This window comes from Protomyctophum parallelum (genome assembly GCF_964188405.1).
Source record: "Protomyctophum parallelum genome assembly, chromosome: 7".
In the NCBI taxonomy this organism is placed as follows: Eukaryota; Metazoa; Chordata; class Actinopteri; order Myctophiformes; family Myctophidae; genus Protomyctophum; species Protomyctophum parallelum.
In genome coordinates this window covers 13501423-13519760 of record NC_139705.1, presented here as the reverse complement: position 1 = coordinate 13519760, position 18338 = coordinate 13501423, and the positions used below count along the sequence as shown (strand labels likewise).

General features: G+C 42.3%; 3 protein-coding genes across 4 annotated transcripts; 1 reads left to right on the top strand and 2 right to left on the bottom strand.

The window, feature by feature from the left end:
- Nucleotides 1–311: 311 nt before the first annotated feature.
- ppp1r3da (protein phosphatase 1, regulatory subunit 3Da) lies at nt 312–3146 on the bottom strand. Of its 2 annotated transcripts, none has more exons than XM_083768756.1 (3): nt 3062–3146; nt 960–2756; nt 312–603 (listed from the first exon to the last, which is right to left on the bottom strand). In XM_083768756.1, the coding sequence occupies exon 2, from the start codon at nt 2728–2730 to the stop codon at nt 1780–1782; it is 951 nt and encodes a 316-aa protein (XP_083624882.1). In that variant the 5' UTR covers nt 2731–2756; nt 3062–3146; the 3' UTR covers nt 312–603; nt 960–1779. The 2 variants fall into 2 exon arrangements, with proteins under 2 accessions (XP_083624882.1, XP_083624881.1); XM_083768755.1 differs by having other exon boundaries at nt 3057–3131.
- A 439-nt stretch (nt 3147–3585) lies between these two features.
- fam217ba (family with sequence similarity 217 member Ba) lies at nt 3586–7404 on the top strand. The gene is made up of 4 exons (XM_083769060.1): nt 3586–4089; nt 4175–4277; nt 4383–4447; nt 4545–7404. The coding sequence occupies exons 1-4, from the start codon at nt 3980–3982 to the stop codon at nt 5968–5970; spliced, it is 1704 nt and encodes a 567-aa protein (XP_083625186.1). The 5' UTR covers nt 3586–3979; the 3' UTR covers nt 5971–7404.
- Nucleotides 7405–7565: 161 nt separating this feature from the next.
- On the bottom strand, nt 7566–12483 carry ttll9 (tubulin tyrosine ligase-like family, member 9; the record flags this gene model as incomplete). Its single annotated transcript, XM_083769189.1, has 14 exons — nt 7566–7636; nt 7867–7991; nt 8736–8849; nt 9195–9391; nt 9479–9537; nt 9798–9885; nt 9983–10023; nt 10331–10421; nt 10864–10932; nt 11144–11329; nt 11733–11844; nt 11983–12075; nt 12190–12233; nt 12469–12483. 14 exons carry the CDS (start codon nt 12481–12483, stop codon nt 7566–7568), a joined length of 1305 nt encoding a protein of 434 aa, XP_083625315.1.
- Between the last annotated feature and the right edge of the window lie 5855 nt (nt 12484–18338).

Here is an 18338-nt window from a genome sequence, read left to right as displayed (position 1 = left end):
TTATTTAACATCGTCAGTCCATAGTCTCGAGACAGTGTCTCGAGACTATGGACTGACGATGTAAAATAATAACAATTCATAATAATATAATAGAAGTAGTAATAATAACAACCTTAAAGGTAGTGTAAGTGATTTAAAAAAAAAAGAATTAAATAGCTCTATATACCGGTATTCTGATAGTGGTCACTGGGGTCTAATCTGCTATAAAAAATATCCCTGTCTTTCCAGCTCTTTAATTAATAAACAGAAATGTAATTTTCAGTATACCAATTTTATCCAATCAGGACAGAGAGCAGAACTCACACAGGTACAAATGTGGCAACCCACCTGAAACAGTGAAAATGCATTTTATATATAAGACAGGGAGACCACTTCAACCCACCCATCATTATATTAAAAATGTGATGTTGTATTGGCAACATAGAGCTTAACATTTGTCAGGCACAATTCACCAAGCAAGAAAACAATACACTGACTGATAAGATAATTAATATCAATTAGTGTGCTTTAATCTAAGAAACATTGTTCATTTATTATTATGCCATGTAAAAAAAAAAAAACGTGTATATATATATTGCATAGTTTGGATGTTTGGCTTGGAATCTGTGACCTCTCTCGGCCGCTTCAGGACTTCTCTGTATTCACACCTCAAAACAACCTGTTCATGCTACTAACACTGCCCGTACTGCTGTTTACTTCTGACCCCTGTTCCAAATCACTGTACTGTACTAGTCTCAATATGCCTGTCCAAAAAGAGTTGGGGGATGGGGGAGTGGGTGGGAGAGGATGAACAAGCTAACTGTATCTGTACATGTCTGTATTGTCTATTGTGCACTGTCTATCTGTGTAACTGCACTGTACTGTATGTAAATGTTTTTCCCTGTATATGGGACCCCCTCTAAAATGAGATGCTGCATCTCAAGGGGCTATCCCTTCAATAAATTCTGACCATTTCTGACTATACTGTACTTCATCAATCCACTTAGGAAGGTAATGTTAAAGTCTCTCTATCTCTCGGTTGTCCTCAGACGAGCCCTCCATTGTCGCTTCCAGTCATCCCGGTTCTCTATACATCTGGCCAGCTCGTTGGTGCTTTGTTTGCGCTCCTGCGTCGTTCTTGAGTAAATCCAGATTTGTTAATGTGGGACGTGTGTTGGGACGTGTGTTGGTTCCCACACACTACTTTGCTAGCTGGCAGCTCTTGGTGTCTTTGGCAGTGTCCTGCTATAGTCTCATTCTCCTGGCTGCTATTTTCTGGCTCACCCATGGCATTCCATCATACAGATTCTTGTTGGTAACATGTGTACTCTTGCTGATGTTATTGTTAAGCACTGTACGCCTGCACACAGCATTCTGGTGTAGTACAGTAGTACCCATCTTGAGACTTCTGCAGGATTGGCTTCAGGGTCCAGCAAAAGACCAGCATTCACTGCTGTATAGGAATTAATGTTAAAGTAGGACTAGATAACTATAGTCCAAACTGTGGAAGAATGTGCATTGTTCAGTAGTGCTACACACAACATACTATATACCCAATTACTTTTCATTAAATACCACTACAATAAAGTGCAGTTTTCTATAAAATAGAATTTGTTTATTCTGGTTACAAAGGTCACTAAAGTAAGTTACAGTCAAATATTAGTGCACTATATCAGTGCAATTAAGCCTATTAACAGTAAATGACAAAGGTATAAGATAACTAACAAATAGTTATTGAACTAATGTTTGTCAACCTCTGCCATTTTTCCCATAGCACACTTTTCCATTTTCATTATCATCCTAAATGAAATGCACCATGCTGGCCGCACATTCATTGGGCACAGCCAACTTGTAGCTATGACAGAGTAATTTATAGTTCTCTCCATCATTGTTGTCCCAGTATTCAGTTCCATGGACTTTGTATTGGATTGCAAACTCTAACACTGCTCCCGGCTGCAGCAGGAACGGTGGGACAGGAAGGTGGAAACGAAAACTGTCACAGCTGACCTGGCCTCCTCTTTCGTCCCAGGGCTTGGTGGTGGTGCTTAACCAGGTGGCTTTAGTTTCAGTGCAGCTCTTCCACTCTGTGAATGAGTAGCGAACAATGATCTCCTTCTCATAGCCCAGATTGAGGACCTGAGTAATACCAATGATGCCCAGTTCACAGCACAAGACTCTCTCCATACACACTTTCTGTTGGTGGAGACGGTTCAGAAACTCTGGCTGGTCACCGGGCTGCTCAACAAAGACTGGCTTCAGGTATGGCAAGGATATCTCCAAGCTCCTTTTGTCTGCCAATTCTGCTCCCATCAGTAATCTAAAGCTGACATGTTGTGGCACAGATGGGTCCTCCCCAGTTCTGAAGAACCTGATGTTTTCTAGGTCAAGCCCCAGGGAGTCTATGAAACGCACGCCGACTCTGGGATTCTTCTTCCTCTCTGTGCTGGAGGGAAGTGTTGCGGGAAGAGAGCGTGAGCGCCTTCGAATGATGGGTTTCGGCGTGGGTTCACAAGAGAGAAATAGACGGGACTGCAGTTCCTTCTGAGGAGAGATCCTGTCCACCCTGGGGGTTGGTGGACGAATCAAAACTGGTTTCCTGACTGCATCCTGTTGGTTATTCTTAATTATTTCTGTCAGATTTATGCTTATGGGCCTTGAGACATTGTAGGAGCTAAATAACTCGTGGCCAGATGTACTAGAAGAAGTTGAAGGAATCCTGTCCTGTCCAATACACCACCCTCCTCTATCCATTCTCAGTGTAGGTGGGTATCATTAACCTATACAAAGAAAGTTAGGCGTCATCAGTTCAGTGATCAGTTCAACAATTCAGTGATTTCTCAAAACAGCTGGAATTAAAAGTAATTTCGTCACAACATTATGTTAAAGTTGAACAGTTGACAAGATCACACACAATAACATCATCATCACTTTAAACATGATGTAACTATGGAACAGAGTGTACGTACGCAGGGGTTACACTGTACAGTACTGCACCGTGCACGTTACATAAATTTTTATCTGCCAATATGTGAAATAAATGGCTTTATTCGTGTACGGTATAATGAACACTGCAACACCTCACCATCCAAGGATATGTCGTTATTGTCAAATATTTAGCAGGCTGAAGCCGAAGCTCGATCCTCCATTTACAGTTTCACTCACAGCTGGGGCTGCCTTGAATATCTACCAATGCTCTCCGCACAGATACCAGATATACAAATAATATTCACGCTAACGGGAAATCAACACAGTAGAACATTGTTGTTAGAGATCAGCAAATGTGCGCGCAGGTACCACACAACGTCCCAACCTACTACAGCGTCACGGACCAGTATGTATGGAGTTGGTGGGAAATTGAGTAATTTAATTCAGTCACAGTTCAGTTTATTTGGATTATTGTTCTTTTTCAAACACGAAGTGAACTCTTCCCACATGATAGCGATACAGTGTGTGTGTGGTCTGCAAATGCACCATATTAACACGAAATGACTACTCTATTTCGACTTTTAGAGTGTATTACATCTCACAGCTGCACTACAAGTTCCATAATCCACCTCTGCTGCTGCTCTTGTGCTCTGAGTCTGAGCTAGGCTGGCAGCCAGGGAGGGAGCCAGTCATCAGCAGGTAAACAAACCCTTTTGACAGGGACGTCCGTGTTAAACAAAAGCATCCTGCTACACTGTGATCGTCTTGCATTTTTTTATGCCGAGGAGGATGACAGTCGGAAAAAAGACACGTTTGAATTCGCCATTTCATTAAAAAAATATTTGCATTTGCGATTGAACACGACTAGACGGCAAAACACCAGAGCGAACAGGGCTTATACATGAAGAAGTAAGAGATCGACATCTGCGCACGATGCACTGCAGCACTTTGGTGAAAATGGACGTATTTAATATGCTAAGAATAGTGTTTGTCATTCGAGATGTGGGTTGGGTTCTTTAGCTAGAGCAGTATTTATTTGTACGGGACTGAAACAGCCCTGCGACTCTGCAACTACATGGGTCCCATCATACAGGAGAGCACAGCATCTACGACACTAAAACGTGTCGTTTCTAAAGAGAAGATTCGCGTTAAAAACGCTGAAAATACCGGACCAGTGACCACCAGGTAGTACTCATTTATTCATGATCTGTATTTTGACTTTGGTTCTATAGAGACAAGAGTTTAACAACCAACATTGATGTTTCCTTAGTGTAAAGAAATGTAGCAAGGTGAAGAAAACAGGAGCCCAGCTGAAAAATGGCCTCCCGGGGCCAGGTCAGGATAAGGACACAGTGTCAACAGTCCAGACTAGGGTGAGTAGTTGACTGTTTGCAGACATTGACTGTGATATCATGTTATGTTGCGTCTATTCTTCTCAAGAATCAGCATTTAATATTATTGCAAATGATTGTTTACAGGGTACTCAAGCCAAAGGGGGGAGAGTAAAATCGGGCACCACACGAAATACAAGCAAATTATCCAGGTATATGTTGAAAGTGGTTTGAATTACATTAATTTACTGTTGTTGAAACCCCACGTCTGTCCTCAAATCTGATTATTATACCTCTCTCTTCCTTCAGTCCTCAAGAAGAAGGAGCATCATTGAAACCTAAACTCCGTAAACACTTGTCCACACAGAGGAAAGAGGAAAAAAGAGAACCGCAGCCAATTTCACCATGCAATGAGCTAGACCCCAACCGGGGTGGAATGGGAAGTAATCGCCGGGCCCTCTCCCTGCCACTCTCTCCAATAGCTGGGCTGCGCCAAGTGTCACGATTACCTCTAACACAGTCACCACCAGTCCACACCACAGAGCTACTTCACCAGCACTACATCCAGAGGGAAGATGATACTGACAGTGCCAGTGACCTATCAGACTCTGAGAGGTTGCCTATTCTTCCCTCCCCCTGTACCCCCTGCACTCCCCCTCACCTCAATCTCCGGGCCGAGGTCATCAACACCAATGACTTTCCACCAGACTTCCCTGGACCCGGGGGGGCAGTGGGCGATGGGGACGATAGCGAGGAGCCCTCCTACAGTTACCCTGACTTCCTACCCCCTCCGTTTAACAGCTGGAGCTTGCGTCAGCTTGCTGTGTTCCTCCACACAGAGGGCCGTGGGGCTCCCAGGCCCAAGCCTGTGGGGCCACTAGAAAAGTACTTAGAGAGGCTGCTGCAGCTGGAGTGGCTTCAGATCCAGACAGTACAGGTAGAGAGTAGCCGCCCCCCTGGTAGCCGTCCAAGGCCGCTGGGCTTCCCCTCTGCTACAACCCCCCATCCACCCAGGCCCCACACAGCTCCGCCCACTCGTCTCAACTCTCCAAAAGGTGTCAGGCACAGCAGCCAACGAGCTTTTCCCTTTGCTCATACTAACAACCCCCCGTCACCTGCTCCTTCTGTCCAGCCCCATCACTCCCGCTTCCCAGTGTGTCCCCACTGTCACATCCGCTACCCACTGTGCAATGGGAGTTGCTCGGCCTACGCCTACCAGCGCCACTCACGGCTCAGCCCGCTGCTTGAGCAGAAAACCAGGCCTGGGGCACCGGCCAAGAGAAGTAGCAGCGAGAGTCGGGCCAACTCCTCAGAGGGCAGGGCCACAGGAGGAAGTGGAGCCCAAACCCCTGTTAGTCCTTCAGCAGGAAGAAGTCACCTTAAACACATGCAGGCGGTGGGAAATGTACGCAAGCCTTCCCAGGATTCATGTGCTACTGCTAACATCAAAAGTCAGGTGAGGAAAAGCCGTGTCAGAGCTAACTCTGAGACAGATGTGAAAAAGGATTCTGCTGGTGCCAAAGCCGCTAGTGTGGAGAAACGTGTTTGCTCTGGAAGTAAGCGAGAGGTCAACACCGTCAAGAGAGCAGAAAAGGACTGGCAAAGGGCAGAGGGAGGCCAGGCTTCTAAAACCAGCACAAAAAGAGCTGCTAAAGAGCCATCTTCTCTCTCCAAAGCAACACTGGGCACCAAGCAGAACGGCAAAGCAAAAAATGTTCACTTTCTTGCAAAATAAACATCTGTTTGCTCACAGTGCTTTAGTTAGATAGTGGAGCTTCAAATGTATGCTTGATATGTGGAATCAGTGTATTACTAACTTGTTATAACTAACTGTTGCACAGCAGTCTAAATCAGTCAGTTGTTTGCAGCCTTAAAATGGGCAACATTAAGTAATAATCCATTATGGTAGAGATAAAGTGGCTATCATACTGTAAATCATAGTAAGGCTCTTCTTTAGAACAGAATTATATACAAGTAAAAATGTCAAGTACTTCTAGAGTTGTAATGCTGCACTGTAACAACATAATTTCAACTCTTGAAGACTCATTGTGATCCTTTACAGAATAGGACTCATATGATGGCTTCTGCGCAAACCGAACTTCTTTGCACTGTGTAGTCTTTTGTCACTTGTCGGTATGCTATTAATATTCAATATTCAGGTATGAAATAAGCATTTATCTTTTGACAACACAACTCATAAGTAAGAATCTAAGTAATCCTTAGTGAAGTTGATCATTACATTTTTATCATTAAGTAAGATTTCACAAAATTATTGGAGGTGTTTTTGATGTTTGAATGTATTCGTTCTTGAATGTTCTTAGTATTTCCTTTGGTTGTAGCTTTTCTCTTCTTTGACCTCTGAAGAGACCTCTTCTTTGGTGCTTCATGTTCAAGATGTGTTCGATTATCACTTGCAGAAAAAAAAGAGGTGCGATTCATGTTGTTGTATTGTAATGCATTTTCTTTTGTAGATGTACTTTGCTTTGGTTTGGATTTTTGCTTTTAAGGGCTTTCCATGTTTGGATGGAGTTGAAATGTATTCTTTGACAAAATTATATTTTGTCTAGAGCGGGGCTCTTTCCTTCGTTCAAGAAAGAATGTTGTAATGTTTGCTACGAATGTAAATGCATATTTTTCCAAAATTTGTATACCACTTCTATTTATGATAGGTGTTCTTGTGTTGGACATTAATTCATCATTATCAATTATGTTTACATTTCCATATGCAATAGGAAAAGAATAAGCAAAATAGCTGAATGTATATTTTTTTGATGTCTATTGTGCTGCATCATTGTTCAATTCTGATTTTAAAACATCTACAGTGCACCAGCAGTTAAGCTGTAATGAGGAAATTGTCTTACCGTAGTATTTGACTGCATACTTGAATAGTCTGTAATATTGTGTTTACATTGGAAGATCTTTATTTCTTGTAATTTAACATGCGCACAGGATTCATGGGAACACTACAATGATTTTAATTATGTGTATGCAGACTGCATTTCCTCACAAGACATTCATGTAAAGCGTCAAAGCCATAGAATAGGGCAGGGACTGTGGTCTTACTATAATTGTGTATAGTATGTTGACAAGCAGCACGCAAAAAGATAATGGTATGTATTTTCTCAATGTTGAATGCGATTATTTGTAAGGCCATAGAAATAAATATGTTTTGCACTCATTTCGGCATTGAACTGTTTATCATTCAAAAATAGCTCAGGTGAAAATGCTGTTGAATTATGGTATAACATTTTACATAAAAGATCACAGTTCATTAAGATGCTACAATAAATTGTAATCAACAATTGCATCATTTGATTGCAACTATAAGAATCATATCTTCTTCTGGACAGGAAACGGTTTCAGAAACTGTCGGAGCTGCTTCTTCCTGTCATTCACACATCCTGGAAGACAGAACAACCACTGAGATGTGTAGTAGTATCACCATTAAATGGTCAGCAAATTGTGGAAACAAAACATCGGTTTAATACTGTTTACAAATATTTTGCATCCTTATTACATACTGTAGTGTGTAGTAGTGCATTGGGGATAGAGGTGTAAACGCAACACTGCAAATTTCCAAGATGGTTATTCACATCTTTTACAGCTATAGTTTTCTCAGCAGTCGGGTTACCCAAGTGAGTGTTGACAGTCAAACTGGAACAGCCCAGTGCTTCCATGTTGATGTCCTCTCTGTAAACCGGGCCATCGTTCCACATCAGGTCAAACCCTCCCACCCTCTTCTCTCTGCCAGTCAGCCTATTAAGACAAAGAACCATAGGTAATTAGGAAGGACAGAGGCAGGCATGGCTTCAATCCATCGGATCCATCCAATCCTCGTTCTCTCTTGGATTCTATCAACTAAGCTTCCTGTTACATTAATTGCGAGAGGCAACAGTCTGGCAACGCGAGACTACTCACCAACGGCAACTGGCCTGTGTGACAGATAGGGGACGGAGGTTGTAGTGTGTAATTTATAATTACAACTCTGTCATGTCCATGAGAAATTTCTCTCTGTGTTCTTCATATCAGATATACCGTGTCCCAGTTGTAAAAGGTATGGTCACTTTTTTAAAGATTATTTTAAAGGCTTGCTTTATTTTTAAAGCCTCGCAGTGGCCAGACGTAAAACTGCCGGTGCAAAAAGAAATTGCCCTCGGTGGATGTGTGAAATTAGTATGGCCAAGCCAGGCATTTATTTTTAGATAGTAGGCTACAGTACTAGAGGGACTAAGGGGGTAAAGAAAATGCAGCATGCAGAGTTTAGTCGCCAGAAGGTGACATTGCGATTACAACAACAATACTCTAGCAACATGTCGCACATTGTTTACTGTAGATTGGCAATTGTTAATAAATGAAGCATAATGTCTCACAGGGATTAGATGGAAAGCCTTTGGCTTATCACCCTGAGAGTTCACACATTCAGTTTGAATGACCTGACCTGAATACAGGCAAAGACCCAATAGCTCTACTGAAACAGGACATCCTTGTTATTTACAGTACCTCCCCTCCATATCCACTATGTGTAGTGTGTCTTCCAGCAAATTATACTTCATCTCATAGTCCTCCTGACTGCTGGCTGAGAGTGACGGAGAGGCGTTCACTTCAATTAACCACCTACAGAGAATAATCATGACAGCAGATGAGATTGATGACATTCATTCAACATTTACTTAACGTTTTTTACATTGAACCACTGATATGATGAGAGCAGTCAATTGAGTAAAGATTATGGTGGCAGGGGAGTTGATACTTGCAAGTGGACATTGAAAACATGTTTGTTGTTATTTATGACATGACCATTACATACTTGCAAGGATGTCCAATAAACGATTGAGATGTACAGTATGGCATAATTGACAGGGTGTGGATTGGTAAATTATAAGTGAAAAATGTGTGTGTGTGTGTGTGTGTGTGTGTGTGTGTGTCCGTGCGTGCGTGCGTGCGTGCGTGCGTGCTTACGGTTTTAGGTCCTGGTCCAGTAGGATATCATAGCCATAGAGCTCAAAGCAATGCTTGTCATTTATAATGACCTTCTGAACACTCTGCAGGCTGCAGACAAAAATATTGTCTATGTCTTTGAACAGACCCTCAACTGTCTCTGTGCCGTGTTTGGCACTTAGGTACCTACGAAGCTGGCGCATCTGCCACTTACATCCCTACAGAGAGAAAAACTGTAGTTAGAGAAGCTGTCAAAAGCATAACAGCAACTGTGATGTTATAAGTTGGATTCTTGAATGTTACACCTTTTCAGGATCATAGTCGGGTGCAGTTTTTTGAACTGCTACATTGGTCAGGTGCACATCTGAATAGAGGCATTAAGGATAACTTGGAAGCATATTTAGGGTAGTATATCTGGCAATGGCCTGAGCTTCTGAGAAAATGTGGACTATTGTAAACTGACTTGCTTAAGTGTTTCATAAGAGAACTCCCGAGTTGCTATGGGAACTGCTTGATGAAAGACTAGACATTTTCAATAATGCACATTGTAAAGTAAATATAAATAATCTGTTCAAAATGAATGGTGCCTTATAAAGGCTGGGGGTAGACAAAGAAGTAGGATACACTGGTCATCAATACTGCTGAGGGAAAATCGTGTACTGGAGAAGCGGGCAAAGCCATCCCGATATAACCAGGCCTTCAAAGGAATATACTGAAAGCAGGGAAGACACAGACACACATAAAGGTTATGATTTGCCATAGGGTGGTGTGTGTATGAATCAGCACAAATTACAAAGTTCCACCCTTACTGATGTTACAAGGACGTAGACTCTCAAATCGAATTTTCTGCCTGTGGGTACATACAAAAATAAACACATTTTAAAACCACTGCATTGGTGACAGCCTACTTAAAAATAAATATGTGGAGACACACTGTGGCACACAACAATTTATTTGTTGCAACATTGTCTTTGTTATATTTTGTAATAATGTTTGAAATTAGGCTACTATCTAAAAAGCCTAATTAGGCTATTACCTCTATCATTTTCATCATTGCTTTTATTTATGAACATTATAAACGTTATTGTTAGTAAAGCACTTGTACTTCTGTTATAAAGTCTGCTATACCATTTAAAGTTGACTTTTAATTGCTGTACCATTAATAAGGTAGGGGTTTTCTATATAGCGTTGTGCCACATAGCTTTCCACTTGGGCCTCATCCTTCTGCTCCTCGGAGCGGGTCCCATCCTGTGTAGACAGAGTGTGTGTGTGTGTGTGTGTGTGTGTGTGTGTGTGTGTGTGTGTGTGTGTGTGTGTGTGTGTGTGTGTGTGTGTGTGTGAGAAGAAAATGAGAGAATGAAGGAGTAAAAGGGAGACAGAGAGAAGAGGACTAGGAAATAGAGTGGGATTAAAAGGCATTCTGGATTTCTTTCTCTCTTATTTCTATGCCTAGTATATCTTATTGTTATATACAGTATTGTTAAAACAGTCTGCAGGGAATGTCACCAACATTTTGCTGCTTGTATTCGCATGAGTATCAAATGTGAGCTCAAAGAATTCATTTCTCAGACCCTTCCACCCCTTTCTGTCAGTAGTAGCTAAGTACTGTTGATCTAGGGATTTAACTTTAATTTTGGTAAATTGAATAAGAGTAATCAGTTATAGGCCTTAAATGTACAGTAAATGTTACCTTTTTCCAGTCCATGATGTCTTTCAGTTTTCTGAATAGGAAAATACCCTTCCCTTGAGATCTTGCCACCTGAAGAAACATACATTAAAACCGTTAAGTGAAATGCCATGACTAAATTCAATTACGTTCTATCAATTCAACTTTATTTATTATAACATGGCATCTCAAGTCACTGTACAAATAGTGCAAAAAAATCTAGAGATGCTAGAGGGCAGACAAAGTTGGGAGTGTTGACCGAGCTGCGGTATTTGTGTATGGCTGTATCCCCCCACTGCCCTACCGGTTTCATGATCCACGTGCTGCCAGGGCTTCGTTTGAACTCCTCTACAAAGAGGTGATACTCGCTGGGAAGTTCAAAGGTGCGGGGGAAAAAGTCACATTTGGCCGCTTCCAGGCGGCCAGCTTCTCTTTCAAGGGTTTTACGATGCCTTTTCAGGTTTTTCACCATGAGATTCTTTCGTGTGAGCTGCAAAAAATGTATTAAACATTATCTTATCTACATATGACTAATTGTACTTACGATCACGTTATTCCAGTGATGACATACAGTATACAGTGATATCTCCACCAGATTGTTGTATATTTTTTAAACATATAGGCCTACACCTGAAATGCTTTTATTTTCTCTACAGTGTAGAGTAGACCTATAGCAGTGCCACTCAACCCGCGGCCCGTGCCCCTGTTTATAATGTATCTGCGGCCCGTCATGGTCATACCAATACAAATACAAATATAATTAGTTATTTTCATTGTTTTGAACATGATTGTGCTTCCTTAATTTTTAGACTAGTCGTGTAGTCTGTTACAAAATAAAATTTTAACCGTTTCGAAATAATACTGACCTATAGAATGCCATGGCATTGACCCACCTCATAGTGGTTGCGAAAGTGGCATATCCTCACATGTTCCTCCATATAAGAGTGATCAAAGTTCTCCCTCAGCCAGCCAACATCACACCAGTTAAAGTCCCACTCTCCTTCACTGTGATAGATAGATAGATAGATAGATAGATAGATAGATAGATAGATAGATAGATAGATAGATACCATGAATAATGAAAAATTTGTGGAAAGGAAGTTATAACAAGATACACTATATATAGTTTATTATCTTACTTACTCCTTGACCTCAATCCAGCCTGGTCTTTGCCGTAGAACATCCTGGATAGTAGGTAGCACACCACATCTATAGCGCACACAGCTTCTCCCTTCCCTATAGAGAAATCAGGAAGAAACAGGGGGGTTTAATTAATGAATACAGGAAAATTAAGCCATAAAAGCGTGGTTTACTTGGAGACACTGTTTTATGTGATAAATTCAGACTCACCGCTCCCCTCTCTTCTGGTTCCCATATGAACCTTTGTATCCAGTCTGCAAGGCGAAGAAAACTATTGATAAAATATGATGTCATACTCTATAGCTGGCTTTAATAGTAGGCCATAGGCGAACCTTATTTTTAAACTAGTTTTTGTGTAGAAATGAATCCACTGTATCCAGCTAACTCAGCTGCGGATACAGGCCTACTACTAACCGACGTCGGTCCTTTCAAACGAACCTTTCAAAGGACCTATATGTTGTTGCACCAAGGGTGACAGTATTGACTTACCTTATTTTTTGACATAATGTGGTAACTTCAAGAACAGTAGAACACCAACCAAATTCAAGTTGAACGCGTTTAAGGTCGTTAAGTTTAAGACGTTTAGCCGTTTAAGAGGTTGTTAAAGCAGATGAGAGGCAGGTTAGCATGCTTTGAAAGTTGAGCAGAAGATAACATTGTTGTTGTCAAGGGTAACCGAAATATCGACTGGCAAAAAGAATGTCCTATGTCACTTTCCGTAGTAGCCGTGATGTGAATTAAAAAGTAAGTGGTTAACAGTAAGAGCCACTCTGTGAGGGATGCAGCCTGCAGTAGACCTTAGAGTATATAATTATCGTACTGCAGTTTTAGTACTTTGTACAAAATTATAGAGAAAGACCACAATAACTAACCCCTTCCTAGTTCCTGGGATGTAACGTGATGTTACGTGACCTGTAACCAGTTTAAAATAGGCCTGTGAACTCAATTTAATTAGATTACTTTTATTCGGGGGTGTCATTATCAATGTTACAATGTACAATGGAAAATAGCTTACCATGCAATAACGGCAATACGGATACGAATTACAAATAAGTTTACGTTTTCATTCAGTGTAATACAAATGAATGACCACTTGGTGGCAACAAAAACTCATCTCACTGAGAAGCATTGTGAGGCCTGAAGAGTGAAAATACTGTATAATGTTTGATTTCATCTGACTGTGACTTATTTGACTCTTTTAAGTTTTAATTATAGCCCACTGACTAATGCCCTTCAATGTGGTCATGGTTGGATGACCCTCCATGTCACGGGTGACCCGTTACCACCTGCCTAATTGTAATTCCAAAACACAGTGCTGCTGTTCTTTCTTCCAAAAAGATGCGATATATCCTATACTACACAACCGCAATGCTCTATGCTTACCTCAACAGGTAACTCTTTGATTTATATAGTTCAGTTAATCTTGACTATGGTCCTCAAGCCCATGCCAGATACACAATAACCCAACCACCTTATCTTTATACATCAACAAACCATTTTAACATTAGGGAATTATCACTGCCTTTACAGTGAGAGGTTCTTAATGATGTGATAACACTTAGCTCAGATTCCTGTGCAAAGCAAAATAATAAATGGTCTGACAGACCACACTCATTATGTTTACATAATTCCTTCTCAGCCACCCACCGTTAATAAAACACCCAGACGTATTTTAGACACTGACATAAATAATTTGTACGGGCATGAGTTAACCTATAGATCAAAATCTTAGGTTTGCTGTTTAACTTGGCTAGTCAGTGTCAGCTGAGCTTTTTATTTAGGCTACCTCCTGGCCTGGGGGAAGCACATATGGTGGATGTTCTAAGTGGACCCTGTTGTTACTGTGTGTCGTCCACCGTAACAGACAGTCTTTGTATTGAGTTGTGCTTTCATGTGAAATGTACCCATTCTGCAAACTGTTAATTAATAAATACTTCAATCAATCAATCAATGTACCTTCGTTTTAGATGGATTTATAATATATAACGTAAGAAAACTTGCAAAATCTGTCAATCAGTCGGGTCACGCCTCCATATATGGTTGTCATTCCATCACGCCTCGTGACGTCACGCCTCGTGACACGTCACGCCTCGTGACGTCACGCCTCGTGACACGTCACACCACCATATATGGCCGTCAGTCCGTCACGCTTCGTGACATGTCACGCCTCATGACACTTCACACCACCATATGGCCGTCAGTTCATCACGCCTGATCAAGACACTGACCTCATCAAACCCTGGATAGCCATGGAGAAGACTGGATCATCACCTAGATCTGCATATATGGTGCCGGCCAGCAACTCTACATCTGACCTCAAACCCTTAGATCTCCATATATGGAGCTGACCTGTTCTGACATTCCATATGTTGATCCGTCCCCCACCCGTCCTTCCTCTTCGATGTCTCCCTTTTGACTGATACCTGTCCTGTCCATTGTAGCTTTGGCTCAGGAGGTAGAGCAGGTCATCCAATGACCTGTGAGTTGGCGGTTCGAATCCTGGCTCCTCCTGTCTACATGTCAAAGTGTCCTTGGGAAAGACACTGAACCCCACATTGCCTCCAGTGGTTGCCAGTGCCACCATTGATGTGTGAATGTGGGAAGTGAGGACGCTGGCGTTGACTGTTCGCCGCTTCACCTCCCAATGTATGAATGAATGGACCATTGTATAGCGCTTTAATTGAGTAGGCACGTATAGTGCATCGAAAATCGCATAAAAAATGCCGTGCCCGGCAGCCAGCAGAGTTCTCAACAAGCCCGAAAATTAAGGCCCAGCCCTACCTGGGGCTGTACAGTGTACACCATAGAGTAATAAAAGGGAGACCGAACCGGAGCGTTAGCCCCGCTATTCATTTCATTGGAAGTTGGTAAGTGGCGTTTTGAAGCATCCGGAAGACTGCCGGAAGTTAAGCCCGGACCTCAAACGTCATGTGCTGACGCAAATGAAATCATAAACGTCCGTCCACCTCCATGAAAGTGCTGCAGTTCCTCTTTTCGCCAGTAGGTAGTGGCAGCTTCAACGTTGGATATCCTTACTGGGGGCTTGCTGTACACTCAAGACACTGCCCCCGCTGTCACCCTTAGATCTCCATATATTGAGCTGACCTGATCTGACATTCCATATGTTGATCTGACCTCATCAAACCCTGTAGACTCAAGACACACTTCATATATGGCCAGACCTCATCAAACCCTGTACACTCAAGACACTGCCCCCCCTGGCACAGTCGGTAGTGCTGTCGCCTCACAGCTAGAAGGTCCTGGGTTCGATACCCGCTGGGGGCGTGTTCTATCCTCCGCGTCATCAGTGCCCATACCCCAGGCGAGGTTGTCGAAAGGGCCTTTCTGTGTGGAGTTTGCATATTCTCCCCGTGTCCCCTAGGGTAGGTACCCTCACAAAAACATGCAGTCCCCCTGGCCAGCCGGGGCAGCTGATGGAGGGGAAAGGAACTGGTCGGAATAGCGTGTTTCTACCAGGTGCTATGTCCGGCCGGGTAAACTATCCCTGTCAGGTGAAAAGAAGCAGCTTGGACTCCTCATGCATAGAAGGAGGCATGAGGTCAGTCCTCAGTGTAGCGCCCAGGATTACGTTAGATAATTGACACTGGGTGAAAAAATGGGTTGCAAAACGTGGGATAAAAATGTAGGAAAACAAATACACTGCCCACACCGCCCTTAGATCTCCATATATGGAGCTGACCCGTTCTGACATTCCATATGTTGATCTGACCTCATCAAACCTCAAACACGGCTCATCAAACCCTGTACACTCAAGACACGCTCCATATATGGCCAGTACGCGACCTCGCCCATTAAGGCGAGGTCGCTTCTCGCCCTCAGGGCATCTTACTGGTTATTTTATATTACTACATTGCAATAACAGATTACAAGGATTTGATTAATAGCTTGATATATTCTTGATGTAATATCTTACAATGCTATCAGAATCTAAATGAATTAGAGATTAATTAACATTTTGTGGCAATGTCCTGTATTAAATAGCAATTATGGCATAGCCATATATCATCAAGCAAAGCCACTGGATAAAGGTCTTCATTTTCCCTCTCTAAGGACATTAACATCATCAGCAGTCTGGACAGGCTTATCAATGTCAATGTCCTACTATTTGTCACACACGTTACCGCAGTGAAATTTGCTCTCCGCATTTGACCTATCTCTTGGAGCGTTGAGCTGATGCTGAGTGCCAAGCAGGGAGGCATTGGAGGGGTGCATACGTTTGTTAGACATAGTCCGACATGCATTAGTCCGATAACACCGTCGCTCCCGACATGTGTGGCCGGTTACAACTAACCTGTGGCAGGTTAAAACTAACCCATGGCTTCCTGTGAGGTTAGGTTTAGGTAGTGTGTCGGACTTGACTGTTTGACTGTTTGTTGTGCCTGTTTGACTGTTAGTATGTCATTTTTACAGTCTTTGGTATTCTTTGGTATGACCCGGCCGGGGATCGAACCCCGACCTCCTTTCAGGGTGGACACTCTGTCTAACCACAAGGCAACTGTCTGGTTATGAGAAGAAATGTATTCTTTGGCCCTGTCTTTTTTAGCGGTGCACACCGGCTCCAATCAACAGGTGTGTGTATGTGTGTGTGTGTGTGTGGGGTGTGTGTGTCTGAGTAGGACCATTGACCCCTGTCTGTGAGAGTAGGACCTATTGACCCCTGAGCCTGCATCCTGCCACCCTAATTAAAACCCACGCACCCCGTTTATCGCACCCCGTTTATCGTTTATAGTATGGCACAGTATGGTACAGTACAGTATAGTACAGTACGGTTACGGTATAGTATTGTACAGTAGCTACAGTACAGTGCAGTACAGAACGGTATAGTATTGTACAGTACAGCACAGCACAGTATGGTACAGTACAATAGTCTGCTACAGTACAGTACAGCACAGTATGGTACAGTACGGAAAAGTATGGTACAGTACGGAAAAGTATGGTACAGTATTGTACAGTAGTACCGTATGGTACAATACAGTATGGGGTAGTACAGTACAGTACGCTACAGTGCGGTACAGTACGGTACAGTAGAACTACTATTGAAAATTAGCTGTGGTGCAAATCCAGGGAGTTTAGTGGAAAACGTTGTAATATTATAGGAACCCTCGTGATGATCGATGAAGTGAACAGTGAAACACGCTTGCATGGTTTCATCTGCGGATTCGGGTTCTTGGAAACGCCCCCCAGACACTGCGTTAGTTTTACTGAGGTTAGGTTTAGGTATAGTTTACTGAGGTTAGGTTTAGGTATAGTTTTACTGAGGTTAAGGTTAGGGTTAGGTTTAGCTGTAGGCTGTCAATCACAGCGACTGGCCAGTCACAGCGCACCATTTACTCAAACAAGCAGATGAAACCATGGTAGCGTGAAACACAGTTAAACATGGGTGCATTCTCCTATTATTGCACCAAAGTCCAATATTCTAATACGTATTAAAGGCTGTTCACACTGAGCACTATAACTATATTGTATTATATTGTTTAGCTTTTTTTGGTGGTGCAACTACTTCAAGGATCAGCAATGTCCGCCCCTATGTATATGTCTGTCTGTTTAGGGTACCAACAGGTGAAAAAGTAGCGCTGCTGAGCTAAAAACAGAGAGAGAGTGTGTGTTGCACTGTGCTATTACAATGTGGAGCGTGCATGCATGCAAGAGACAAAGAGAGGGAGGGAAGGAGGGATGGAGAATACCACTATACTTGTGTGAGAGTGTTGTCTGCTAATTCCCCAACACGGCAACTTTATCATTTCTCAACCGTTTCGGACTTGGGGTGCCTCACCGGAACCTCTGGACCCCACTGTTTAAAACTATGTAATTAAATTATGCGTCACAACTGAACACAGACACAGTACAGTATAGTCTGAAGGCTGTAAGACTGTAAGCCTTCCTGGTATTCAATTTGCTGTTCAGCGATTACAAATTCCACCACATGTGCATGTGTAGTGAGGATTTATTTTGAGAGATATTAGTTTATTTTCTCTACTCTAAGCCTTTTCTCTCACCTCACCTGATAATTATTTTTGCAGATGTATTCAATTTGTGTCCAGGCAAAAGCTTTTTATTTCATTTATTTTCTTCATTTAGGCATCTAAAATAAAATAAAATATACAATATATAATTTGCAAGTGAATGTGAAGGATAATTGCCTAAAACCCACACAGGGGCTTGAAAAGTGACATGCACGCAAGCACACACATCGTGCACGCACACACACACGTATGATTTTCACAATCTGCTGAGGTTTTCGTGGCCTGTTGTAGGTAATGCAGCAGATATTCTGTAACTTCCTATATAATATGTTCTCATTTACATAAACTGTTTTTAACTACAGGTTTAGGGCTAAT

Excerpts from the sequence above, each read along its gene's own strand:
- fam217ba (XM_083769060.1), top strand. The coding sequence starts at position 3,980 with ATGGGTCCCATCATACAGGAGAGCACAGCATCTACGACACTAAAACGT. Across the intron at positions 4,090-4,174 it reads ACCGGACCAGTGACCACCAG|TGTAAAGAAATGTAGCAAGG; the intron begins GTAGTACTCATT and ends ATGTTTCCTTAG. Across the intron at positions 4,448-4,544 it reads AATACAAGCAAATTATCCAG|TCCTCAAGAAGAAGGAGCAT; the intron begins GTATATGTTGAA and ends CTCTTCCTTCAG.
- ppp1r3da (XM_083768756.1), bottom strand. The coding sequence starts at position 2,730 with ATGGATAGAGGAGGGTGGTGTATTGGACAGGACAGGATTCCTTCAACT.